A 26,953-nucleotide genomic window follows, 5' to 3' on the forward strand; every position below is an offset into this window, starting at 1 on the left:
CGATGTTTGCATTGGGTATATGTTTGTATAATAGGGTTTTATTCACATTGTAAACGCTTAAACAAAAACATTAAACATTTTAAATCAAAGTCATATGTATAAGATAAAGTTCATGCATAAGGGGCAACGTTGCGTTTATGTAATAAATTATTAAGCATTATTCGGTAGATGTACAAATTAATTAAGAGCTGATTTCAGGGTTGGTATTACTAGGCATCTCTTAGGTCTAATGATTAGAGTCTAGAGTATTTACAAGTTCAGCGTGCTGCCGCCTTTGAATCAAATGATTGAGCAAAATTATAGTTCATCATCAGTGCTCGTCGCCATGATCAGATTATGTTGTGATTGGCATTGGCCATTGGCCAGATTGCTGGATCGCCGGGTTTTCCATTAGCACCTGTATTATGGATTTTGTGATGTGGTAAACGTTTGTTAGGTTTCCACTTAAGTGTAGACTATAATTAATATTGCATTTCGTTTGTGTTTGCGTAGAGTGCCTCCTGTCCCACATGTCCAGAAAACCATGCCATCCATGCCAGCGTTCGGTCTAGCGACTTAATTCCGCTTGGACGAGTTGATTAAATATTTACAACAGTGCGTCAACAAATGCTTCTCGCCGGACGAGGATGAGGAGTTGTTATTGTTGTGGTGATGATGGTGCTGTGGTCCGCCCAATTCACGCGTGTATATATCCAGACCGTACTGACCCTCCTCGGGGAAACTGCGGGTATGGTAGTAGAAGAAGGGAAACATGGCGGGTTGATTGGAATGAGGAGCTATTAAATTTTCCATTTCCCTGTGCACTCACTTAATGATGAACGTGACAATGTCGTCCAGCGTGCTGTGAGTCACATACTTGGCCAGCTTCTTCTCCTCGATGCCATTCTTATGCAGCGTGGCCATAAAATCTGTCAGCGGACGCGACATGCGAAATTGCAGGTCCAGGCTGCGTCCGGCGAAGATAAGAGGATCCTGCAAGCAAACAAGGCACTCGAATCAAATCACCCGGCGCAATAACCAATCAAAACCCACCTGATGCGTGATGGGTATGAGTCCAAATAGGCGGGTGGCCTTCGTCGGACCCCACTCGCCACTGGCGCAATCCGGCAGTGGCACCATTACCGTCTGCAGCTCCTCGCAGCAAATCTGAAAGTAATGGAGCACGTTGATAACCAATCGGAAGTGTACTATACATTTATTTTTAGGTGATTCCATTCCAATTTTATAGTTTAAAGAAGACTTAAGATTCTGCTGGACAGGTTACTAGTACGCACCTTAAACTTGCACACCGACTTGAACTTCATGGGCTCGCCGGTTAGGTACTCCTGCGGCGTGACAGCATTGGCAAAAATGTCCAGCAGGAAGGCACCGGAGCATGGGGCATGCACCCGGAAGGCAACGATGTTTCCAATCACCGACTGCATCACGAATCGCTTCAGAGAGACGCCATCATAGGAGAGCTCCTCGTCGCTATCATAGAACTTCAGATTGTAGTGGAAGATCAAGCAGCTCTGCATGTCCGTGGGCATGGCAATGCGCACGGTGGCTGCTCCTGTGTCATCAGTGAACACCACAGCACCGTAGCCTTCGTCCGCAAAATGTAGGCCGTACCGGAAGAATAGCGAACGGACGAAGGGCAGGTTCTCGAACTCGCGCAGGGTTATGGGACGCTTTAGCAGCTGCCATTCCTCCTGCAGCGGATAGAACTCGTATATGAACTCCCGAGGATCCGTGAGAAAGTAGTGATCGTCGTATTCGTAACTGCAAAGAAATTGACATTTAATATTCGATTTAACCACAAAATGATACAGTTTATCTACCGCAGACTGTCGTTTTTGCCGCGACCCTGTTTGGGCGCCTCCTTAGCGTTGACCAGGTGACGTGCACCCCAGTTGCACTGAACGAAGCGCCAGGCGCCGGCCACATAGACCGCATTCCACGAGTTGCGGAATCGAGAGTCCTGGAACTTGACACCGGGCTGGTAGCCGGCGCTTTTCGAATATCCCTTGATGACGACACAGTGGAGACCAGCGTAGCTGCACAGTCGCTTGAACAGGACGTGGTAGCTCTCGGTGCCGTACTTGATGCCACGCAACAAACCCATGGGCGTGTCGCCACGCAAATCGTCATCGAAGTGCATGGCGTTGAGGTTCTTCACCGTGATCCAGCGGAAAATCGTGCGGGCTTTTTCAATATCCGTTGTGCAGCGTCCAACCAGCTGGCGTACCAGGTCTGTGAAAGTCTTTTGGTCCTCCTGGGCCACCGAGATGGCGATGCGATCGACGTCCTCGAACTCAATGGGATCGGTGTAGATCTGAAATTTGCTAACCGCTGGCGGAGCTGGAATCGGAGCATTCAGCGGATACTCGACGGGCACGGCGCCCTCGCTGAACTCATCGTCCAGGAAGATGCTCTCGCTTTGCATGTACTCCGATCGGCGGGCGCTGATTAGCTCCAGCATCTCGCTGGACTGGCGATCCACCAGGGCGGCGGTCTCGTAGCGCTCGTGCTCCAGCATCTTGCGGGTGATGCTCTCCTTCTTCTTGCTGCGTCGCAGGGTCATGTTCTTCTCGAGGTCCTCCTTCTGTTGCTCGTGGCGCATCGTCAGGATGTTGGCCTCGTCCCGGCTGCGACGTGAGGTGGCCAGCTCCTTTTCGAACTTGTGGGTTAGACGCTGCAACTCGCGCTCCCACTCATCTTGGAACTCGTCCTGGATCTTGCGATCCTCCTCGGCGCGCTTGCTGGCGAACTTTCGGTATAGGTCATCCTCCTCCTTGCGATGCTTCATCTCCAGATGAGCCTGCTCCTCGCGAGCCTGTTAGATCGTAGAAAACATTGAGAGTTAAAAGATGCTTTTCCAGAGAAAGCTGCAGTTTCGTTGATTGCATTGCTAGCGATTCGTTGTTTTTGCAATGCTTGGCTTGTTAACTTGGCTAATTATAATGCCACGCCTGAGCTGCCACAGGCCCGGCTCAATGTCCGACATTAGGCCCCCAACTCCGACTGCAGTTGCATCTTTTGCGGCCCAGCCACCTCCCCATTTACCCTCCCACCCACTCGATGCACTACGCATTGCGTGCATCTATTGATAATTGCAGCTCTGTGCATCGATAATTGCATAGTGGTTCGACCAACGCGCAGTTTACCCAAGCATCAAGTCCCTGATATGTACATCTTCGCTGGGTTCCTTGACCAGTGCAAAAAATAGGTCATGATGTCTAGCATTTCCGGGATATTCCGCAAATAGATTTTAGTTGATTGAATTTACTTGAGAAAATACTTCACAACTCCTTTAATAAATGTTCTTAAAAGTTACAAGCGTAGCTGCAAATCTTAAATGATTTTTACGAGCTGAAAATTGAAAACATTCTAATGATTTACTACCGTAACTAAAGTTATCTAATTAACAACTTACTGTGCTGCTGCTATTTTCTTAGCCAGTCCTACTACTGTTTTAAATAATTGCACTAATAGAAGGTTTGGTCTACCCACCAATGGTCTACTATAATCTAAGTCATATATGTACATACATTCCATTCCCAATGCTAGCACTTTTAATCACCGATCTGCAAGCTGCACTCGTATTAATTTTCCCTTGCTTTTGACCAAATCTTTTTGTTGTTTTGTTGTTTCAGAGTTATGACTTCCGCATAGGAATATGTATCACTCGCAAAGCATTTAGCGCCATGCAACCCAACAACAGTGTGTAATTAAATCCGAAATTTCAATGTCAAGTTCAAACAATAACTATAAAACAAAGGCTTAAATAAAAGTAATAATAAAGTAAAACAAAAAAAATAATTGAAACACCTGAGACTAAACGGTTCAAAGGCCCAGTGACAATGGTCAAATGCGATGTAGCCGGAATTGCGTGAGCGGTTTTGAGCCGATTTTAAATATGGCCATAAAATAATGCCGGGGCGCAGAAAAGCCAACAGTTATGCGACGCCCACGGTGACAATGGCGAAAAAAAGAGCGAAATATAAACAGACAAGAAATCAAATCAGAGCCAAACGAAAACGAAAGTCCAAAATTGTGGAAATTAATTATTGCGCAAGCGCGGTCACCGACCAAAAATCCCATATATATATATATATATATATATACATATATATATGAAAAGAAATAGCAAAGTAGCCACAAAACAAAACAAAAAACCAAAACAGTGGCATAAATTGTAAATTGGCAAAAAGCTATCTTTCAGCTATGAGGAAGTGTCTGCGTTTGCGGCTGCGTGAGAGTTTTTATATGGAATTGCGGCGCCAAATTACACGGCGATTACATGGCGTTTAAAAACGCGTGCATTGCATAAGGGCGGCCAAAGAGGAGCGGTGCCACCAGTACCACCGATACCACCACCAACCACCACTACCAGAAATCGGGAGAGTTTCAGCTTCGCTCCACTCTCCCCACTAATCAAACAAAAAGCGGCTGCCGCTACTTTCACTATGCTGCGCATAATTTAGATTTAGCAAACGGCAGCAAAGCAGCGGAGCAGCCGGAAAAACAAGTGACGCCGCCGGCAATTGTGACGCTGGTGGATCCATTGTCTTGGCCGCGTCTGCGCCGCTGCACTGGTCATGACACACTCGCGTTCAATGCAGCAGCAGCAAAGTATAAACCAACTTTGGATTGAATAGGTAGGTACATAGTGAACCGATTGATATGAAATTCAGGATGAGCTTGCATAGCTTAAAAAGGTTGACTTCGTCTATGGGTCGATGACTATACATACTTCTAAAAGTTACCAAAGTACTTTTGAACTCACAGTGAATGAATGATATGAAATTTGGGATGTAGATGGGTAAAAGCAAAAACAAAAACAATAAGAAAATAGGTATCTTTGTGATAATGGCAAAAAATGATGGACAAGCATCGTAATCAGAAATTAAATAAACTGCTTCCAAATAAAGTGCTTAAGAAGTCACATATTTAGCTATATTATTTTAATAGCAGCTGCGTTTTTGGTAGTCAAAACTGCCAATTTAGCGAGGGTGTGCGTTTTGGCTTTGTGTGCGAGCGAGTGTGAAACATGTATGTACATACAATTTTTAATGATCGCATGCAGGCAGTTTTTCAAATATCTTTCGTGTTCGCTGTCTTGCGGCGTCTGTTACTGCGGTGTGGGCCATCAGACACCTGTTCGAAATTTGTTAAATTGAGCGTTGCAATAAAAATAAAAATATTTGCTGTTGTCTCTGCCCGCGGTGGTGCTACTTGGCGGATTGGTGAGCTGGTGAGCCGGTGGAGCTGGGATGTGGTGCTGGTGTGCTGGTCAGTCGCGTGTGGCATTCTCGAAAGTGAAAGAAAAATCCGTTTTCGGCATTTGCAATGGCAAAGAAAAGCAAAACGTGTGCGATTTGAATTTCGTTTTTACGTAAAATGCGATTATAATGCTTTCACCCGAGCATCAGGCGGATAAGAGATTACCATTCCAGTCGAGGCAAGTGCCAAGTCATGGATAAAGATGCGAGCACCGATAAACGCCAGCAGCTTTTGGCCAACCAGTCGGGCTTATAATTTATAATCTGGCCGAGAGATCATCCCATCACATGGCGCGCCACCACTAACTAGATCAATTTGGGTATCACATTTATCCGTCTTCAATTTTCCACTTTGCAAGCCAATTTCAAATTTCTGAACCGTTCAAAAAAAAAAAAAAAAAAAATATACCAAAAGACTAAAGTACTACAGGTTTTTTAGCAGATGTTCAATAATTCAATGTTCAATAATTTATATGGCAAAGTAAAGCACGGATATCTTTTTATATTGCCTAGACAGATCTGATTCCTTATCGCATCTTAGTAAAGTTATAAGTAAACTATTCATATTTATCTTTGTTAAAGTCGGGAATTTTGTGTAATAGTAGTACCGACAAAACTGTATCTTCAGACTTGGCCACTTGAGCAATCGCACAGCAAGCATTACACACAGCCAAGTGTAAATAGCACACTAGCCTACATAACCACGGCGGGCAGTGCATTAATTAAGCCCAGGAACATTGCACAACCGCTGAAGCTTGGAGAGAATGGGAGATACACACTTGACCAGCTGGCCCCGCTAGCCACTTAAAATTTCATTAGATGTTCTGCACTAAATGTGCTCTTAATTTGTGGCCACTGTGGCTCCGCATCTCGGGAGATGGATGGATCACTTCTTATGATTATTGTACAATAATTTAAGAACAGAAGGATATTGCTTACCAGGTAAAAATCAATCGGCTTCTCCCGCGCCTTGTTGTAAGCCTTTTGTATCTCCGTTTGTTTGAGGGCGTGCGCGATGTGGAGGGCACTGGCGTCGAATCTTCCGTACTTGTAGTCAGAGTCATTCTGCGATGGAGAACTGATCTCCCGGCTACCGTAGCCATTCGGCGTGGACTGCCGCGAGCCACCCAGTGGGCCACCTGCACAGATCCGGTAAAACAGTGTTGTTAGCCAAGTTGAGAGCACATGACAGCCCCATACTCACCATCCACTTCGCTCCGCGTGCCTCGGATCTGCTCGTTCACGAACTTGTTGGTGCGCGGCGCATTCAGGGCCTGGCGAATACCCACAGAGGTCTGGTCGAGATGGCCGGGCCCGCTCTTTGGTACATGTGAACTGCAATAGACCTAGAGCGAAGGTGTTTCCGAAGATTATTAGTTGTTGCACATATCGCTGGGTCATATGATATAGTGCATACTTATTCAAAAAGATAAACTTCCAACTAACTAAACTGCATTCATTAAAAGATTTAATCCTCATTACTCATTTCATTATACATCTAGAAAAAAAGGAATGCTCTTTCTGAATCATGTCATCTAATTGCTATTTTGAAGCCATGAGATTTCTTAATGGGCACCGATAATTATCTTCAATTAAAATTTCCTTAAACAAAAAGGAATTTTCAACTAAAACACTTTTGGAATGCATATATCTAGCGTCCAAATCGAAACACACCATTAGCCTTATTGGGTTTCGCTTTGAGTGCGTGAGCAGACCCCAAAAGTCAGTCGCTTGCAAATGCAATTTTAACCACTTCACCTACACACAGCAGGTGGCAATAGAATATGCAATAACGAACACGGACCTTTGCAGTGCAAATACAGTGCGTTTTGTGGCTTTAAGGCAGGTCAAGGAACTAAATACATATATTATATACAAATTTAATACAAATTTTTAACTTGCTAGATGGAAAATACATACATTCAACCATATAAAACATAATATTGTCACCATAATACTTCATAGATTTTTCCATTTAATTGATCTTCTTTCCTTAAATAAATTTCATTTAAATAATTTATAATACTTATGAAAGCTATATGATTCCCCCGACTTACTGGCTGACCGCATAGCTGCGAAACGCACTGTACATGAATATATGTACACACTACATAAGTGAGTCTATAGGTATATATTTCATATGTATGACAGACCGCAGTGACACACATTTGCGCCTCGGCAAGGTGCAATAACAAAGTTATTTATTATTATGCATAGGCAGAAAAACACAAAAAGTGTCGTTCGAATTGCATTTTTGCATCTTGCAGCTGTGCAAATATTTAGACTGACGCGTTTGTCGCTTAAGTCTTTCGTTTTTGTCGGTCCGTCCCCGTCTGTCTCGTGTGCCGCTGCTTGCGGCGATGCTTGTGGTGGCACTTACCTCTTTGTCATCCTGCTTGTGCTGATTATTGAAATACGTCTTGAGCGTCAGCTTTGTGCCGCAGTGTACGCATTTGAAGCAACCGGAATGGAAGAATGTGAAATCCTTTAGTGGCCCCACACGATCCACCTGATAGACTGTCTCGCTGCAGCGCAGGCAAGTCGACTCGTAGAAATTTGGCCGATACATAATGTTTGGCGTCTATGTATTCCTCCTGGATCTTTTCTTTTTCTGTGGCAGCTTCCGACTGGTTTTCGGTGGACCTGTACCTGTTGAGTTTGTCACTTTTCTTTTCGTCTTTCAATTTCACTTGGCGCGGAATTTACGAGTATATTCTGCTAGTTTTTCGAGTTTGCAGTTGCTGGTTCTGGGGGCGACATCATCCGCTCATCCGCTCATCCTCGTCATCCGTCCGCAGCTGGCAGAAGCTGTCCGAAACGAAAATGACCGAAAACGATGATTACTGCCTGAGTGGGAGATAGAAATTTCCTATTTGGGCTGCGATAAGATTTTTCGACCATCACCATATACCATATCAGGGTTCAAAAAACAAAAATTTTGATTCTGCGCAGGCGTTTGTCATGATGCGAGCCAAAACTTTCATTTATTTTGGCTATGGGCAGATTATTAATGAATCTTAATTAACTGGACACGGTGGACAAGAGTTTTGGCGTTTCTCAGCGGCAAAGGGTTAAATCCGTTTCGCCTTGCCATTGACCTCGCTTGGGAAGTCGAGCTTGAGATTGCTCCAAACGTGCCACAATTGAACTTGAGTTGCTGCATTCGTCGTACAACTGGCTCGTGCAACTTGCAACTGCCGCCTGGCAGCGGCACAAAAGTTGCATTTTCCATTTGATTAATTGACGCGATTGTTACTGGCAGGTTTCCTTTCGGTTTTTGTCTAGCTACAACAATTAAATTGAAGTGGAAAAGCAGACTGTGTGAAGGTAAGTGTGTGCGAGCAAGTGCATGTTACTTTAATTGAAATCATTGTTGTTGCGGCGTCTGTTGCTCTGACCAAAATTAAAACAAATGCGGCTCAGTTGCGCAGACAAAGCCAAAAGCCGCAGTCGAACTCAAAGTCATCGTTTTGCTTTCTTTTCAAGTTTAATGAACGTTGAGTCCGGGCGATGAATGGTGGGTGGTTGGGGATCGGTTGGGGAATGGGTGGTGGCAAGGCCTTATGATTAGCGCCAGTTGCGGCATCGAAGGTTGCTGATCTGTGGATTGCATGCCACATTGCAGCTGCAGCACTAATGGAAAATGGTAAGAAATTGAAATGGAAAAGGGGAAAACGCCAATGCAAATGCGGCGAAGGCCGCCAAGACATTTTGTAACACCAAATTATTTTGATTGGCTGTGAATAAAAATTTATTCCGCTTTTGAGGTCTGCCTTTTGATCGACCACATCGAATGTGAGGCAACAAATTGATGTGTGAATCAAGACGAGCGGGAGATTTGTGCCCTTAAAGACCATAAGCTCCATCGATGACTAACCTGTCCACAATCTCGTCTAGCTCTTTGGCCATAGCCCCCGCATCGATTCGAATATCAATCAACAACGCCCACATCGAGAGCGACAAAAATGGCAGTTTGATCTGTTGATGCGATCATAATCGGTGTGATTGAATGGTCCAATTACGCTTAGCGGCTGACATAATTAGCGTGTAATTATAATTGTAATGGACATGAATACGTGGATAGCCGCGAAGACCCTGCAAATTGGATGGGGCGGCTTTGACAAAACGCCTCGTGCGACTTACATCACCTATCACAATATCGTTCCATCATCCCATCATGCCACCATGGCCACTTGGGTGTGACTAAGAAGCTATGGACTGCAGGTAACCCGAGATGCCGCATATAATTTCGCACACATGCCTGTGCTCCGTGCCAGCTTTGGGTTTCTTTTCCACCTCAATGCGGATGAAATGCCATGCGAATGGAATATAAACATACAAAATAAAATGACAAACGCGAGAAGCAGTCACAAAAACGAAAGTTGCTCTGCGCGGGCAATTGTTTGCAATCGAGACATTTAAATAAATTGATAAGCACTCGGAAGCATTTGCATCGGGCGAACAAGTTCGTTGCCTAAGTCTTTCGTTTCGATGTGGTATCTCTGCTGTTGTTTTTGTCGTTTCCCTTATCGCTGGCATTGCTTAACGAAACGCTAACAATGACAATTAAATAAATACCAATAATAACAGTAAACTGCTGCAGCAGCAACACAAGTATAATGAACTTGAATTGGCATAATTGCCACCGCTAATCACATTAAAGCCAGATACAAAGATTTGATAAATGCAAAGAAACAACAGCCAAGCAGCAAACAACAAGACAAAAAGCAACTGGTTATTCCGCCTGGCAGTGAAACAATCATAGGAATTAAAATAAGATGCAAATGATTGCGTCACTGCAGAGTAGCGATATGAGGGGAGAAATATAAACTTAAAATGTGACAATGGCACTAATGTGAATAACTAACAAGTCGAACAGGGCAATGATTCCCCTTTTTAGATTATGGAAATAAAGGCAGATAATTTCAATGTGATGAACTTAAATAATTGTTAAATTAATAAACATTATAAAATTCAAACTGTTTTCCCATTTCGCTTTACTTTTAGGCGAACTATTTAAAGTATACAAAAGTACTTGTCAAAAACGTTTAACTGTTCTTGAAAAGTGTGAGAATTGGTTGGGCAAATTTGAAAAAATCAAGGTACTTGCTTTGCTGTGCCAATTTCAAAGTCGCTAATTGAATGGAACAATGAATTGCTTTTAGAAATCGCCCATTTCGCTGGCAATAAATTAGAAGCACAAACACCGAAAATAATTTATGAGCAAGCCACAATAATTGGAAGCCACATACGAAACCCGTGTAGTTAAAAGGGATGGAGGGCGGGTGCAACCAGCGCCCATGACAGGTGGTGTCGCCTCAACCACCCACCCCGTCTATTTGCGTTTGTATTGGTTTATGTGTGTGTTTATGCCGTGACGCAGGCCCAGCTTCGACTTCAAACGTCAGCCTGCAATCTTTCACTTTTTTTTCGTGTCTGCAGCCGCGGCGTCGGTTGTTCCAGTTTTTCCGTAGATTATTTCCCCAGCATCGCTATTATTTTTGTTATTTTCGCCTAGATTATACACACGCGATACATGGAGTGCTTATTCTAGGCCCTTTTTGACACACTTCTTTGCCGTTTATGTGTATTTCTATTACTTTTACGCATATATGCTAAACAACTTTCTTCTTCTGGTTGCAAAGGGGCGCGCTTTGTGCAAAAGTATTTATCATAAATTTTACACACACGCAGGCGCACACCGACACACAAACACACACACACAGAGCGATAGCCCCAGCGAGATCCAAGCACACATATTGCATACACACACACAGGCATAGAAAAAGGGGAGAGCAGATTGTTCAGTTCGCAAGGTCCATGAATCCGGAATTCCAATTCTGCGCTTTATCACATTTTCGGCATTATTTGTTGTGCCTCCAAAAGTCTCTTCTCCGAACAGCAGGTTTCGAATATTGGGAATGTAACAAAATTTCATTACCAAACACAACCACTCATACACAATCAGCACAGCACGACGACACACACGGACGCGTTCACTCACACTAGCACAGGTTTCGAGCCGCTTTTCTTTTCGATCCGTTTCTTTTCCGTTCGGCTCGAGCGCGATCACGATCGATTTGAGACTAGTTGCTTTGCTATTCGCGGAATGGAATCCGCTCTGAGTCGAGCTTTGTTGGGGGTAAAGCTTTTACATAGCTCCAAAAAGCTCGCTTCGCAAAGGCAACTGCGCGTGCCCACCACTACTATCGATAGCCGTCCACGGATCAGCCTAGGAGTTCCAGTAATCGTTAAAAATATTTTACTCTGGTCCCCGTTGGAAAATCTATAATTTCATTTGTTTTTTTTTATAAAGCCCTCGGCTACACTTCCTTGCTATAACTATCATTTCAGCTTAGCATTTTTAATAGTTTTAATTTATATAAATATTTATATAGAAAGGTTTTACAATTTTTTGTTCGTAATCTGCTGCGATAGATCGATAGGTGTTCAACGTTTGAACTTGAACATCGTGGTATTTTCAGGCTCTTCACCTGCGGTCTCACTGGCTGCAACAATTATCGAAGAAACGATAGGTTGAAATTAATAACAAAAGAGTGCAAAAGGGAAAACGCAAAAAGTTATGGGGAACCAATTGGCTATACAGATGAATAGCGATGAAGACGACGATTTTGATTCTTCGGACAACGAGCTGGGCTTCAACGTGATCAACTTTACGGTGAACGCCATGGATCTGCGCTCCGATTATTGCAGCAGCGAGATGCCAGTTATACGAGGCAAGCCCGATCTAGTTAAATTTCAGGTAATGACGAAATACCCCGTCCCCAGATAACAATTAATAGTAATTTATTGCCCACGCAATCTTCCAGAAAACTGATATGTACAAGGAGATCCAGGCGTCGAGTGGATTAGTGAGCAATCCGAACAATCGCTGGAACCTGGTGCACGCCCTTCAGCAGCGTGAGAATGGGTTGGCATCGCCGCACAGCGCATCGTTCTCCAAGAACCAGCAGCGCTACATATCCAATCTTTACATACCAAACAAAAAGGCCACACGCCTGATGTCGCTGGAATCCAAAATATTTGTGACCAAGTTCAATCGTTCGGGCAGCAAGTTGCTGACCGCTTGTCAAGGTCAGCATTCATGATTAACGCTTCCGATTGGCATTAAAACACGATTTTGACCCCTTCCAGATGGCTTTGTGCGCATTTACGATGGCGCCAAGGGCACTTATCACCTGCTGAATCGCATCCGAGCCCGCGATGTTGAGTGGAGCATCATCGATGCGGATTTTAGTCCGAATGGCGAGCACTTCGCCTACAGCACCTGGTCCCGCTCATGTAGGTACTCCGCCCAATCTGTTTATCCACACTAAGTTGTTTTCCCCTTCAGTGTTCATCATGCCCGTGAATGGGGGGGAAGACGACTGCCAGTGGATCGATGTCAATGGACTGCCAAGCCATAGGTTGGCCATCTTCTCGCTGCGCTATTCGCCAACAGGCGACAAAATCATCGGGGGCAGCAACAATTCCACGGTCATCGTGACCGACATTCGCACAAGAAACACACAGATCCTGCGCACCCACCGCATGCCCGGCAAGGATGTTAACTCGGTGTGCTTCCTACACGATAAGGATCCAAATGTGATAATCGCCGGCTGTGACGACGGCCTGCTAAAGGTCTACGACCTGCGCACCACCTTCCGTTCACGGGACCTGTCCAAGTCTGTGGCATCCTTCATCGGCCACTACGATGGCATCACCTACATCGATTCGCGCAACGACGGCTACCACGTGCTGTCCAACTCCAAAGACCAAAGCATCAAAATCTGGGACATAAGGCAGCCGAGCAATATGCGTAATCGCAGTCGTTCTAGACAGCAAGTCGACCCCACCACATGGGACTACCGATGGAACCGCGTTCCGCGGGAATGTAAGCTCGTGCCCGTTTTATTCTTGGAAAATTTTTAACGCCCACCTATCTTGTCGGCAGTTTACAATCCGCATAAGCCACTGGAAGGAGACTCCAGCATAATGACCTACCGCGGTCACCGAGTTACCAAAACCCTGTTGCGGGCGAAGTTCTCACCCATGGAGCAGACAGGGCAACGCTACATTTACACAGGCTGTGCCACCGGACGTATTATAAGTGAGTTCACACCTTTATCTTGCAGTATTTCTCTGATTTTCTTTCACAAGGCTATCTAAAATACATTTTCTAGCCAGTAAGTTCGCCAAGTATTTTTAGAAATTCTCTATCCATCAAAAATTTGGTTGTGAAACCAAAGGCCATTTCTGTGTTTCCGTTGATAAACATATTATGTTTTCAAAATAATCCAATTTTCTTACAGTTTATGATGTACTTACTGGTAAGATTCAAGAGGCTATTGAAGGACATAGGACTGTGATAAGAGATCTGGACTGGCATCCGGATCGCTCAGAAATCGTGTCTGGCTCGGTAAGCATCGAAATATGAGTAATATTCCTCTGAATAATAATGCACACTCAACTGCCTACGCAGTGGGACACCCATGTTCACCTGAACAACTTCAGCCGCAGCAACGCCAATCGTCCGGTAAAGCGATCACATAGCTCGGATCATGACAAAAAGCCCCTGAGAAGATCACGACGTTTGGCGAATCGAAATGTTACACCGGACTAGTTGTAAGGTTTAGAGTATAAGCTAGTAAGGTCCCCTTTGATATTACATTTCGTTACATTCATTCATAGTGGCTTGCCTAAGCGACGCACGAGAATATTCACCACAGTCGGGCCGGCTGGGATAATTGGTTCTATTAAATAAGACTGAAGAATATGTCACTCACTTGAAATGTATAGTTCAGTTTAATTAGTTAGCGTGTTATACAAAACAGTACATTAAAATGTAAACCATGAAGCTTACCAACTACCTACTTAAGTTGTTTATGTACAAAAACAATCATAATAAGAATCACGTTGAAATATATTTCGTTTGCTCGATCTAAATTCCTTGAAAGGCGACTCTCTTCTTGACCGCTCGTATGCTAGTTCTTTGCACCCTTACCGGATACTTGCTATGCTGTTTGCTTTTAAAATGCTCAACGGCTTTGTTTTTCCAAAGGTTGCGAATGCGCGTTTCATCGTAAGGACAGTCCACCACATTTAGCTCGACGTTTTCGCTGATTCCGTAGCCCACGATCTCGCCCAGCGACGAATTGTGAAACGCACTCATGTCGAACAATTGAAATTGGTCTGCACAGAATTTAGAGATATTAAAATGATTGAATGATTTGAGTTTTTCTTGGATCTCTTCCAGGGATAAGAGGTCCTTAGGCAGGTCTTCATCGGCTGACTGAACGCTTTTATTGCCGGAATTATTCTTGTCAGCACTTACGTCGTTCCTATCTTCGCCTCCTGTGTCCTTTCGATTATCGACAGCCGCCTCCACGGCGAGCGCAAATGAGGTGATCTCCAGTTTAGTCGAGGGCTCCGCAGACGATTTTAATTTGGATTTCTTCTTCGATTTCTTTTCAGTAGCTTCCGAGGCGGGAGGTGTTTCTTCTAAATCTTTTTCATCATTGTCCTTACGCTTCTCTTCCTTGGATTTCTTTTTCTTCTTAGACGGAGCTTCGGCTGTTAAATCTATGGTAATTTCTTCCTGAATTTGAGTGGTTTCTTGACTGTCCTTAGATTTACTTTTATTTTTAGTTCTATTTTCATTCGAAGTATGCGATTCATTATTTCTGTGTAAGTCGTCATCATCGATTACAATTACTTCGTCGGATTTCTTAGACTTTTTCTTTTTTTTCGCAGCTGGTTCTTCTATCGAATCTTCTGCAATCTCCTTATTTTTATCTGACTTTCTTTTCTTTTTTTGGTCACTCTCTTCTGTTTGTATCGACACTTCTGCTGATTCCTCCTCTTTTTTGGACTTTTTCTTTTTGGAGGAAGTCCTTTCACTTTCCTCAGTGATTTCCGCCATCTCTACGCAGTTGTTGTCCGTCTTCTCGGTTTCATCGACAGACGATCGCTTAGATTTCTTCTTTTTCTTAAGTTTGGGAACGTCCTGCTCGATTTCTTCCACAGCAGTTGGTTGCTCGCTAGTCCTTTCTTTGCTTTTAACTAATTTTTCCTCAACAAAGTTGTTCTCCGACTGCTCAATTTCATCGAGAGACGATCCCTTCGATTTCTTCTTTTTCTTAAGCTTGGGAGCGTCCTGCTCGATTTCTTCCACAGCAGTGGGTTGCTCGTCAGTCCTTTCTTCGCTTTCAACTAATTTTTCTTCATCAAGGGATGATCGCTTTGATTTCTTCTTTTTCTTAGGCATGGAAGCAACCTGCTCTGGTTCTTCCTCTTTAGTTGGTGGCTCGTCTGCCCTCTCCTTGTCTTTCTTTTTTTTCTTTTTCTTGGAAGTCACTTCATCATTATCTGCTGAAATCTGTTCAAACTTTTCAGCATGACCATTGGTCTGTGCCTCGTTGTTGTCTTCAACTTGGGAGCCTTTCTTTAGTCTGTTTTTCATGGCTTCCATTTTCTGCTTGAAATAATCAGTGGTCGACAGGCCCGTGACAATTGTCTGCACGCCAGCGAAGTTGGGGTTTGGCTCCTCGGGTTGGACAGCCAGCACGGGTTCTGGATATCTCTCGACGTCCTCAGTTGCCTTCTTGCCGAATATATTGGCTAGATCCTTTTCGCTGTACAGAGCCAAGTCCTTGCCGCGTGTGAACTTCTTATAGTGGACGCGTGCCCTGCTCTGCTTCGACCGCTCCTCCAGCGACATTCCACTGGTGTTCTCCTTGAGTTTCTTCTTAGACGGCTCCTCCGGTTCAATGGCTTTGAAGCCAAAGCCCATAGGTCTGGCCTCCTCTTCGGACTCCGGCTCTTTGTCTATGCCGCCGCTATCTTCCCCATTTAGCGACTTAAGCAGCCCATTGAAGCCATCCTCGTGTACAGTCCACTGATCATCGCGCTGCTCGAAACCCAATCCTTCTGCGTCATTTTTAAAGCGAATGCGCACAAAATCCTTTTCGCCATTCAGATTGGCGCCCAGGCCACTGCCTTTCGTCCAGCCCATTTTCTCCAGCATTTTGGTACCGAAGCGATTTTCATCTGTTAAAGTTTAAGAATTTACGATTTACCAGTCACATTTGGAGTTTAATGCTCACCTTCATAGAGAGCCTTGCCGCGCGGACACAAGTTGTACTTTTTGCGCCGACGTGGTTCAGCCAGCATAGCCATTTTAGTCTATAATTATTTATAATCTACTTCGTTTTAAATGTAAATTGCGGATAACTAACAAAGATACAATTCGTAAATTGCGAACAACCCAACACGTGCTATCAAATATCGATAGCAAGTTTAAACAAGATATATCGATAGCGATTGTCGAAACAGCTGCTCAGCAGGCTTAGGGATGAGCGTTGGCTGTGCGCTGATAACAGGTGATTAACTATCGCTCATCTCTATTTGGGTGTCATTACTAAGTTTGTTGTTGTTGCTCTTAATTAGTTGTTATTATTTTCTGACTTGCGAGCTTGCAGTCGACTGATAATGGATATAAGCGCGGATGTGGATCAGATAATAGCCCAGGCTCCGGACTGGACCTTCGCGGGCGACTGTGCTCTGCTGGCGCTGATGAAGCGCATTTCCCAGGTTAAATTCACATACGTGCATAGATAACAAGCCAATTTGATAAAATTTTTGCAACAGAATCTGGAAGAAAGGGGCGAAAGGACCAGCCGCAATCTGCGAGACTTTGAGACGAGCGTGAAGCAAGTGGATATAGCGCTGAACAATGCCACTACCAGCCTGCGATCCCTGCAGTTTGGAAATCAGTTCGTGGAGTATCGGGTGGAGGAAGTGGATGACGCAGATTTGGCCATGCCCGAAGAGAAGAAAAAGAAGGTGCAATAAGCGATGGAATTTTGCAGGCTGCTGTGTTTACAGATCTTAATATGCTTGCAGCCAGAGCTGCCGCTCAAGAGTTCCGAGGAATTGGCAAAGGAGTTTCTGGAAAACAACCTTCGTATGTTCCGCAAAAACTACGAGCCGGTGACCATAGAAGTGCCCGATTCGGATGATGAGGATGGCCCCGTCCACTCAACGTAAGTGACTACACTACGATTCCGATCCATACTAACTCCACTTTCCACAGAACCGTATTCCGTGCTAAGAATCCCTATGATGCGATACCTTTGCCCTATATTATTGGTACCAAAGAGTGGCAGGAACACAAGTATGCCGGGTTGTATGACAGTAAGGAGAATAGTGAAGATGACAGATCCGAGGAATTCTCCTCAAGCTCATCGGACGAAAAGGAACCCGAGACCAAAAAAATAGCAACGCCAGCGAACAAATTAGAAGAACAGCATCTGTCTGACTCCTCTTCCCTAGCCTCGTTTGCCAGGGAACCGGCAATCGTGTCGCCAGTCATTAACCCTGCTGTTCAGGTAGCAGAGCCTGTCATCAGAACACAACCGCGTCCAATTATAAACAGTCAAAGGAATCCACATGAGAGGGACATGTTTGCTGCCCTCCGGCAATCGCCGCCTAGCGACGACCCGCCATCCACATCGTCATCGCCTACATCTTCACCAGCCTTTAGGAATCCATCAAGTCGCCTTCCAATCGTATCTACTGCATCGCTTAGTTCCAGTAGCAGTAGTCCTGCCCAACAACCTCCTCGACTCTTCGACGAAGCTGTTTCAACCCAAACTCCGAAGGAGGCTGAGATCAAGCCAAGCCAAACAAAGCGCATGCCAGTTAATCTTTTTAACGAAGATGAGTTTAAATCCTTCATGTCCGAAATCGTGGACAAAGTCCAGTCAAAAACACCCAGCAGCTCCGTCTCCCCAGCAACGACAATTTCAACAAAAGAACCACCCAAAACTAAAAAACCCGTGGAAGAATATCCAAAGCCAGGGCCGCCAAAGCAGATTGTTGAGCAGACAGTTCCAAAACGTGTAAACCTCTTCGACGACAGTCCTCCATTGAGTCCAACTCCGAGGTCAGAGCCTGTTTTTAATAATACTAAAGCAACGGGTGCAATACCAAAACGGAGTCCAGTTGTAGTGGCCAATAATGATGAAGATAACTCGCTTTTTGGTAGTTCTCCTGCCATGCCAAAGGAAAATCCTTCCAAAAAGCCACCTAAACCGGTAACCAAATCTCTATTCGATGATGACTTGGAGGACGACGACTTCTTGAGCTCCTTTACGCCCAAAGCAAAGCCACCAGAACAAAAACTGCTCTCAAAACCAAAGCCCTCCTTATTTGATGATGATGATTTGGATATCGATGATATATTTACGAAACCATCTGCTCAACCGAAAAAGCTATCTGAAAGAGTAGCTGGAAAGACAAGTTTGTTTGAAGACGATGATCAAGATGATGTCACTGATTTGTTTGGTTCGAAAAAGGCAAAGGTAATTCCAAAGGAGACGTCTTCGGGAGTTTCGCCCAACAAAAATGTTGAAACACCTGTAGCTTCAAAGAAAAGTCTCTTTGATGATATTGAAGATGAGGATTTGTTTGGAACCCCAAAGGCTAAGAACTTAATTAGAAGTGAACCAGATAATGATCCTGAAGCAGTTGGAGAAGATAAGAAACAAAGTGAGATTGCAGAACAGAAATCCAAGAATATAGAAACTGGAGAAAAGCAGCATCAAGTAATAGCAGAAAATGCATCTGTGCCTATTCTCAGAGATTCACCTCCTCCCATGGAAGTTACGGAACAAAAGTCTGATGATAAAGAATGGGAGGCGGTTAAGGATGATACATCAGCAGCAAATATTACCAAATCTAAAGATTTGTTCAGTGAAGACTTAACCGACGATGAGCTATTCTCTAGTACTTCAAATAATATGGCTGAGCCAAAAAGTGCTAATGAAACTAATGAATTTAACAAACCAATTGAAAAATATACTTCGCAAACTGAGGAAAATGTATCCCCAGTGAATCCTCCTACAAAACTATCTATCAAACCAACTGATTTGTTTAACGAAGATTTTAGCGATGATGATACATTTTTGAGTGCATCTATGTCCAAGAATGAGCCATTAGTTGGTACAGAAAACGAAGATATTAAAAAACCATCTGAGGTGCAGCTGGTGAAAGAGATTAAAGCAGAAGAATTGCCACAGCAACTGCCAGAGAACAAAATATATGAAATAACAGCTGTCGTTGAAAAGGATGAACTGGTGCCCGAAATGTTAAGTAAGCCTCAAATAGATGAACCCGTTTCGGAAACTCCACCACCAGACGATTATCAAAGCAACGTAGATCCCATTATATCAATGGTGGCTGATGTCACCAATAAAACATCAGTGGATACACTTACCCCGCGAAAGCCGGCGGATTTGGCTGCTGCGCAGCAAATCATGCAAAATTACTCGAATCTCTTTTCCGACGAACCGCCGGATGACAGTGAATTCTTTCAAACGCTTGGCAGCAGCGGTCTCAGCAGCCTAAGTGCCTCCAAAATCTTTGACAACGAGCACGACTTCTTCGAACCCGCTCTGCCAAACATTCCCAGTGCGACAAAGCCATCTCCAGTGACGCCGGGGGATCAACCTTCTGTGTCGTCTGACTACGGTGCCATGTGCTTGTTTAGTGATGTGCCACCCGAAGATAACGATCATGCAGGCGAAGAAGTGCAGAAGGAAGCTGAACCTCAGAAGGACGAACTAGCGTCAACCACCCGAATACACACAATCTTCTACGATGATTTCAGTGAGACTGCAAGGGCAGGAGCAGTGCAGCCAGCGCCCAAACGCTTCCCTTTCGATGACGAGCCACCGCCAGCTGATGAAACTGATCGTAGTGAAGTTAAGGAGACGCCTGAATTGCAGAAACCCACTTCGCCCGTTAAGAAGCTGAAAATGCCTAATATTAACATCAATGTACATGCCCTTCTTCCGGGTTCTGGTAGCGTGCCAAAGCTGATCAGGAAACAAGAATCATCGAGTTCCGAGAGAGATGAACCTCAAGCGACAGTTCAGACTGAGGCTGAGGCACCAAGTTCTGGACAAAACACTGTTTCTTCTGCAGACGGTGTCCTGCAGCATGTGAACAAATCTCGCGCTCGTGGACCTGCCAAAAGGCGACCATCTACCAGAAGAGGAAGAAAGGAAAACTATGCCAAAAGCTTATTGGATGCTGGGCAAAATGAAGGCCCAACAGCTTCGACTAGAGATAGCCCAGAAGTTGAACACTCTGAGCGAAGTTCCATTAAGGCACCCTCTCCTCAGTATGTTAAACCTGAAAAGCTGTTTTCAACCCCAGCCCAGCAAATTCAGCCGCAGCTCCAAAGACCGCCGCCATCTAACACTGGTGGCTCATTTCTGGACAGCCCCGATGAGGATGATTCCTTTTTTAATTCCGTCCCGACAAAAACAGTTGAGGGAAAGCAGGGTACTGATCCGCCGAAGTCATATCGCTCGTTTTTGGACAGCCCTGATGCAGATGATAAGCTTTTCAGTGATCTTGAAAATAACAAGGCGGGTATCAATGTAGTTCCAGTAGAAAAGAAGCCGCCAAAGATGGCAAACTCATTTTTGGCCAGCCCAGATGAAGATGATTTCCTATTTGATTCTGTAAAAACAAATGCAACTACTACCGCGCAAAAAGCATTTGCAGCAGAAATCATGAATGCTTTTCAAAAAGTCACAACTGCTCCTCCGAAACCATCGAATGCCAAGGAGGCTGCTAAACCCAAGTCACAGGCTGCGCCGAAACTGTTTGATGATAGCGACGACGATGATGATGATCTGTTTGCCAGAGCTCCTAGTATCCAAACCGCCAGCAAGCCCGTCCAAGCTAAACAGCCCCCCAAACCAGCGGCGACTTCTCTTTTCAGCAGCGATGATGAGGAAGCCGAAGTGCCTGTAAAGAGTGCTCCTGCTAAGAAGTTGCCAGTGAAACCAAGCAAAAGTCTCTTTAGCGACGACGACGACGATGATGACCTGTTCGGAGGAAGCTCCACGTCCAAAGCAGCTGCTGCCAAAAAGACCAAACCCGCGGCCAGGACAGCAAGTAAACCACCTGCCAGTAAAACCACCACGCCCACTGCTACCATTCCATCAAACTCCGGTGATAATCCATTGGCCGATCTTCTTGATTTCAAGTGAGAAAACAGTTACGCCTTTTATTACAAGTATGTACACTTTTTGATCTGTGGATGGTTAGACTGTCGATCAGAGTATTGTTATTCGTATTCCTATTAACTATAATAAACAATGAATGTCAATGTTCATTTGTGTTCGATTCTTAGAACTAGACTTGGGCAATTTTCATACAGTGCCTCTCTTATTGGGGGGGTATGCTTTTTGATATTTGTTTGTTTTAGAAATATCTATTTATATTTTTGAGTACGTCTGATATTTCGTGATATTTACTATTACGATTACTTTTATTTGCATATAAAATTATATCCCCATGGAGTCTCATATTTAGTACACTTTTATTTGCAAATAGGTCGTGTTATTCAGTAAAGCAAATAAAACTGAATGCAGACCCATTTAAGCTACAAATTGACTGGCGCATAAACGCGCTATACGATTCTCGCAGTGTAACGTTAGTCTACGAACTGAAACTGAGTTAGTTTGTGGCTCTTTGGTCGTTATTCCGAGGAATCTCATTCTAGATCGAGCATATCCTACAACTAGTGAGCTTAACCTAAACGCTGACTGATGATCGATTGGGATCCGGTTTCCAGAACCAAAAAAACGGACTCAAAGAGCCACATCGCGGTACTTCCGGTAATCGTCGGACTCGTTGCCCAGCGACAACTTGCTGTTGGCCGTGATGTACGGATTGGTGTAGTTGGCATAGCCAAAGCCCCCGTAATACTGCATCTGCTGGCTGTGCGTGGAGCCGCGTCGCTGCATCGGCTGGGCCAGCACGGTGCCGGCGAATCCGCCAGTGGAGCTGCAATTGGATGGCCTGCGGTAAATGCCGCCAGCCTGCTGGTGGTGCAGCTGTTGCTGCTGCTGCTGGTGAAGCAGCATGGCCAGGTAATACTGCTGCTGCTGCGTGTAGTTCTGGAGTAGATTGTTCCCGTAGGCGGTCAGATCATTCTGCACCTTGCTGATCCCGTCAAGGTTCTCCAGGGATACGCAATTCCGGGACAGTTTACCCGGTGGTGGCTGCTTGTGTGTGCCGCGTGGACGATGGTGGCTCCTCTGCTGTGCCGGTGGCGGTGTCAACTGCTTGGGCTCAATGGAGCAGTAGATGGGATCGTTGCTGGTGGAACCGATCAGCGAAGGCGGCGATGGTCGGTGCGAGTCGTGGAGATTGTTCTTCAAATCGTCGATGGTGATGTTGAAGTACTTGGCGTTTTTATCCTCCGTATCGAGCACATGTCGTGGATTGTACATGCCGGGCAGAGTGCAGCGCAGATCCATCAGCGACTGGGCGCGATGACCACCACCTGCTCCGCCTGTTCCGCCGCGCTGCATCAACGTGGCATTGTTGAACTGCTGTGCCAATGCGGGTGCAAACATGCTGGCGTTGAATTCGTTCTGCGAGCCAAATGCTTGACTGCCTCCACACTGGTTGTTCATGCCCAGTCCCATTCCTGGCCCTAGTGGCAACTTGGAAGCTGTTTCATCGCACAGCTGGTAGCCGGCATTCTCGAATCCACTTAGCCGCTGGCTGGATCGCCGGGAATCTGCCTTTGTAATGGGCACACTGGGCGCTGGAGTCTGCAGGGAAAGTCTGGTGGCCAATCCTTGCAGCTGACTCAACACCTGAGTCTCCCGTCGCCACCTGATGCCCGTGGGAATCACACAGATCAGCGCGAAGCAGTTGATGATGAGGCGAATCAGGTAGGAGGTGAGCTCCGTTAATCCATGCACAGATTGCAGACCCTAATGTTTTAGTCGTATTTAGAATAGTTGTAGTTTTAGCATTTATAAATTAGTTACTTCATTTTACTTCAAGAAGTCATAAATTCAACTTACCCAGTGCTGTGTGGTCATGATCATGACAAAGACCAGCTCTGGAATTGAGAGGAGACCGATGATGCCCGACCAGGCGAACAACGGCCAGCAGAGTCCGCTGACCAGGCCGTGGATAAGGATCGTGGTGGCCACGAACATGACAAAGTAGAGCGAGCAGAGCGTGTAGGCGGCGAAGGGCAGCTCGCCGTGGGCCTCCAGTATCCACGAGACCTCACACGAGAAGGCACCCAGATAGACGATCTGTAGCGAGGCAGCGAGATCGCAAATGGGAAGAAGAAGAAGTGAAATGGAAATTAGCCGAGATTCGCAGAAGAAAAGCGAAAACATAAATCAGTCGATGGCAGCCAGAGATATAGATGCACGAAAAACATAAACATAAAAAGCCGGAGACAACTGTGCTCCGCAACCATCCATCAATCAATTAATGAGCTACCTCGCACCTCTCCTCCCTCCACAGCTGTCAACTTGGACAGCAACAAAAAGAGATGAAATTTTTACATTTGCGCAAAAACGATTTCATTTCATTTTCACTTAATGGAGCAGAAATGTTTTCACGCTGATAACGGTAACGGACAGTCCGACGGACGGACGAAGATATAGTGGGTTGGAGAGATGGTGGCGATATGGAGATATATATCTCACCTAGAGATATACTTACCAGCAATAGAACCGCCACCACGCAGCAGATAATGAATAGATTCGCCTTTATGAAGCGCTCCATAATGCGATCGTTCCAAAAGTTTTGTATGCTATTGCCGTTGCCCGGCGGCCGCTTCTTCAATGAGGACGACGACTGCTTTTCACTGGCCTTCTGATAATTCATTATTCGTGTTATTCGGTTGTTGCGGTTGTGGTGTGAAGCAAATGTGTGAATGCGGTTTTTCAAGAGAAATTATGCTGGCTAGCGGGAGGGTGGCCTTGGTTCCCCTTTTTCAAAGGAGGAGGCCAGTGGTGCGATGCGATACGATGCGATGCGATGTGTTCTAGTTCTTGGTTTATGTTCGAATGGGTTTCGAGTCCAGACCTCTTCTGGGTTGAATGAAAGCGTTAAGTAGCGGCCCAATTGAGCGGTGTCATGCTAGGTTGGTGCTGAAATGAGAATTCCGAGATGAAATGCGATGAGATGCGTCGTCCAGTTCGATACGGTTCGGAACAAAAGACTTAGGCAACGAACTTGTTTCGGCTGCTACACATATGTACGCGCATACAGGCCAAGACATCAGCAAACAAACACTCTCAGCCACTCAGCTAACGGACTGTGCTATATAATTTAGAAGATTTTCACTTTTCGACACTGCGAGTTCGTTGTCCAAGTCTTTTGTTTGCTCGTCGAAGCAAATATTTGACCCTAAACCTTCTGGTTAACTGCTGACTGAAATTGTTTACCTATTGCCAGTTACAAGTCAACTTATGTCATGACAAATGAATTCGCTAGATCGGCATTAGCAAACCTATTAATCAATTACACTGCGCTGCAAAAATTTATTTAGTAAATAAATCTCGTAATAACTTTAAGCAACTAAGCAAGCAAAAGAAAAATGAAAAGTGAAATGTATTAAATGAATCGTGATGCGAAATGTGAGGCAATTAACAAATGGATGGTAATCTAATGATTTATTTCAACTCATTAAGAAAACCGATTCCGTGGGCACTTGTAGTGAAAAAAAACCAGACCAATTATCCCATTGCCTGGCCCACGAAATCGTGTTGTGGAGTGTAAACAATTGAGATGGCTCGCCAACACATCGCCCAGAGATGCGGAGCCCAGTTATCCGCTTATTCGGATACGGTGGTAATCCGCCCATAATAGACATCGTCATCAAAATAGAGGCGACGAACTTGTCGGCTCAATGTCGTCAGCACGCAGGTGCGCCGAGCTCATCGTGCTCATCATGGTCTGCGACTGTGATGATGATGATGATGATGAGGATCATAGTCATCGCGGGCGTATCCATGGGTTTGGCTGCGTGCTCTTCGTCTTGCGGCCCAAAAAAGGAGCGACGCACCGGATATGCGCACCTTAAAGCGTTGGGGTGGCCACTTGCCCCATTGACATTCCGCCGACGTTGCAAGCCAAGACACCAATCACCAGGTTTTTTGTTTTTTCCCGAGCTACTGTGGATGTGACTGTGACTTTCTTCAATGGCCGGAAAGAATTGCAAGCCAAGTTTGTTTTATTGCTAATTAGCTGGACACACTCATTCTTGGCTGGGCTGTCCGGTTTTTCGGGGGCAGAGCTGTAGTTATTTTCAAAACGGGTTTTTCGGCGGCATTCGACCACCATTTATTAGCACTCAGCGCCGGGAAAAGGTGGCAAGCGATTTCGCAGCGCCCTTGACTGAGTGCCACACCCATGCGGCGAGGATTACGAAATTATGCAGATCCAGCATGCATAATTTCGGTGAACCCGGTGGGAGCGTATAAATGCGAGCAACATTTCAAAATATTTTGCATTGTCTGCACGGGCAATTAAATTAATTCCATTTCATTTCGTTATTGTTTACTATGCGAGTTCAATAGCATAAGTGCAACAATGTGAACAACAGTGGATGCGAATGCATGAATGAGCAACAATGCAGCGGTAAAGTTATGCAAATTGTTATTATGAAGTCGCAGCTAAATCGAAATGGAATCGAAATCAAAATGAAAAGGCCAATCCAATGCGTTGCCGCTATGCTGCGCCAGTGCGTTTCAAAATGCAGTCATCTATTATGTGTATATAATATGGATATGGATATGGATATCGATGCGATGTAAAATGTACCTTTCACTTCGCATTATGATTGTTATTGCAAGCGATCCATCCAGCCAGCCATCCATCCCAAGCAGTTACAACAGGCACGAGAAATACCAAAAACTAAATGAACAATAAGCGCGGCTCGTAGAAATTATCAGTCAAGCAAGAAATGTTTTCTCAGCGACGCACTCACACACGCGTTCCACCAAATTGTTTAGCGTTGAGTCACTCAGCGTAGTACAAATTGTTGAAAAGATTCGAAGCTGTCGCTCATGCAAATTGCGTCGCCCGACCGACGACGACTTTAATGGGGCACGTAAAGCCACACACAACAAAAATCAGCGCCACCACCACCAGCAGCACCTAGTGGTTCTTGGCACTTTTACTGCGCGCACAAATTAAATAAAGAGCGGAGAACTCGTTTGCCTGCGTGTTTTTTGTCTCATCGCAAAAGCGAAATGTGCTTGCATGCAATTATAATTTGATTGTTATTTAATTGTACAACGGTTTGGCCACCAGCACCAGGTCAAGTCAGAGTCAGAGTTGACGGACGTGAGAATGGTCGATATATGTGTGTGGATCACTCACTTCGTAACGTGCCGCGCTAACGGTACGCGTACGCTTCAACTTGGCGCGCTTGCAAACGGTTAAAAGTGAAATTCGAAAGACTGAGGAAACGAACTTGGTTCGCCGAACGACTCTGCGACCACTGCGTCGGCTACGGCGGCTGTTTGGCAACTGAAGAGCACAACAGCCCGAAGTTTTGTTTGCCAGCTCTAGCGCTCTAGAGTTTTGCTCTGGCCTGTGTCGTTTTGTTGATTTACATTTTTCTGTTGGTTTCGTTTGTTTTCGCTGCTGCTGCTGTTGTGCAGCAAGTTCAGTCGCCCTGACTCTTGTTCCAACAATTAAAACTTAATTCCCAACTGGCGGCAGTGATGCTGTCGGCGGGCTGGGGAACCCGGTCATTTGCATAATGTGATGCCAAAGCCCAGACGAAAATGGGGCCTAACGGTCATACTTTTGTTTGGGCCAGCTTTTACGCCTGATAACTG

General features: G+C 45.1%; 5 protein-coding genes across 9 annotated transcripts; 2 read left to right on the plus strand and 3 right to left on the minus strand.

Moving 5' to 3' along the window:
- Nucleotides 1–19: 19 nt before the first annotated feature.
- On the minus strand, nt 20–11,356 carry Hil (Hillarin). 2 transcript variants are annotated; one of them, NM_137649.3, is made up of 9 exons: nt 11,269–11,356; nt 7,645–8,072; nt 6,469–6,610; nt 6,204–6,403; nt 1,821–2,815; nt 1,275–1,761; nt 1,033–1,146; nt 809–972; nt 20–721 (listed from the first exon to the last, which is right to left on the minus strand). In NM_137649.3, exons 2-9 carry the CDS (start codon nt 7,831–7,833, stop codon nt 556–558), a joined length of 2,457 nt encoding a protein of 818 aa, NP_611493.2. In that variant the 5' UTR covers nt 7,834–8,072; nt 11,269–11,356; the 3' UTR covers nt 20–555. The 2 variants fall into 2 exon arrangements, with proteins under 2 accessions (NP_611493.2, NP_725980.1); NM_166402.2 differs by having other exon boundaries at nt 11,206–11,356.
- Nucleotides 11,357–11,641: 285 nt separating this feature from the next.
- On the plus strand, nt 11,642–14,220 carry CG9945 (uncharacterized protein). 2 transcript variants are annotated; one of them, NM_137650.3, is made up of 8 exons: nt 11,642–12,027; nt 12,095–12,359; nt 12,420–12,566; nt 12,619–13,158; nt 13,219–13,374; nt 13,577–13,683; nt 13,747–13,889; nt 13,956–14,136. In NM_137650.3, the coding sequence occupies exons 1-7, from the start codon at nt 11,848–11,850 to the stop codon at nt 13,885–13,887; spliced, it is 1,536 nt and encodes a 511-aa protein (NP_611494.1). In that variant the 5' UTR covers nt 11,642–11,847; the 3' UTR covers nt 13,888–13,889; nt 13,956–14,136. The 2 variants fall into 2 exon arrangements, with proteins under 2 accessions (NP_611494.1, NP_725981.1); NM_166403.2 differs by having other exon boundaries at nt 11,768–12,027; nt 13,747–14,220.
- CG11180 (uncharacterized protein) lies at nt 14,053–16,568 on the minus strand. 2 transcript variants are annotated; one of them, NM_001299709.1, is made up of 3 exons: nt 16,370–16,568; nt 14,599–16,313; nt 14,053–14,456 (listed from the first exon to the last, which is right to left on the minus strand). In NM_001299709.1, exons 1-3 carry the CDS (start codon nt 16,440–16,442, stop codon nt 14,433–14,435), a joined length of 1,812 nt encoding a protein of 603 aa, NP_001286638.1. In that variant the 5' UTR covers nt 16,443–16,568; the 3' UTR covers nt 14,053–14,432. The 2 variants fall into 2 exon arrangements, with proteins under 2 accessions (NP_001286638.1, NP_611495.1); NM_137651.2 differs by having other exon boundaries at nt 14,053–16,313.
- A 117-nt stretch (nt 16,569–16,685) lies between these two features.
- FAM21 (Family with sequence similarity 21) lies at nt 16,686–21,454 on the plus strand. The gene is made up of 4 exons (NM_137652.4): nt 16,686–16,856; nt 16,914–17,108; nt 17,169–17,308; nt 17,359–21,454. Exons 1-4 carry the CDS (start codon nt 16,755–16,757, stop codon nt 21,329–21,331), a joined length of 4,410 nt encoding a protein of 1,469 aa, NP_611496.1. The 5' UTR covers nt 16,686–16,754; the 3' UTR covers nt 21,332–21,454.
- Nucleotides 21,325–26,645, minus strand: Rcd6 (Reduction in Cnn dots 6). 2 transcript variants are annotated; one of them, NM_137653.4, is made up of 4 exons: nt 26,490–26,645; nt 23,823–24,253; nt 23,165–23,404; nt 21,325–23,071 (listed from the first exon to the last, which is right to left on the minus strand). In NM_137653.4, exons 2-4 carry the CDS (start codon nt 23,985–23,987, stop codon nt 21,935–21,937), a joined length of 1,542 nt encoding a protein of 513 aa, NP_611497.1. In that variant the 5' UTR covers nt 23,988–24,253; nt 26,490–26,645; the 3' UTR covers nt 21,325–21,934. The 2 variants fall into 2 exon arrangements, with proteins under 2 accessions (NP_611497.1, NP_001163217.1); NM_001169746.2 differs by having other exon boundaries at nt 25,929–26,645.
- Between the last annotated feature and the right edge of the window lie 308 nt (nt 26,646–26,953).

This window comes from Drosophila melanogaster, chromosome 2R (assembly GCF_000001215.4).
Source record: "Drosophila melanogaster chromosome 2R".
Classification (NCBI taxonomy): Eukaryota; Metazoa; Arthropoda; class Insecta; order Diptera; family Drosophilidae; genus Drosophila; species Drosophila melanogaster.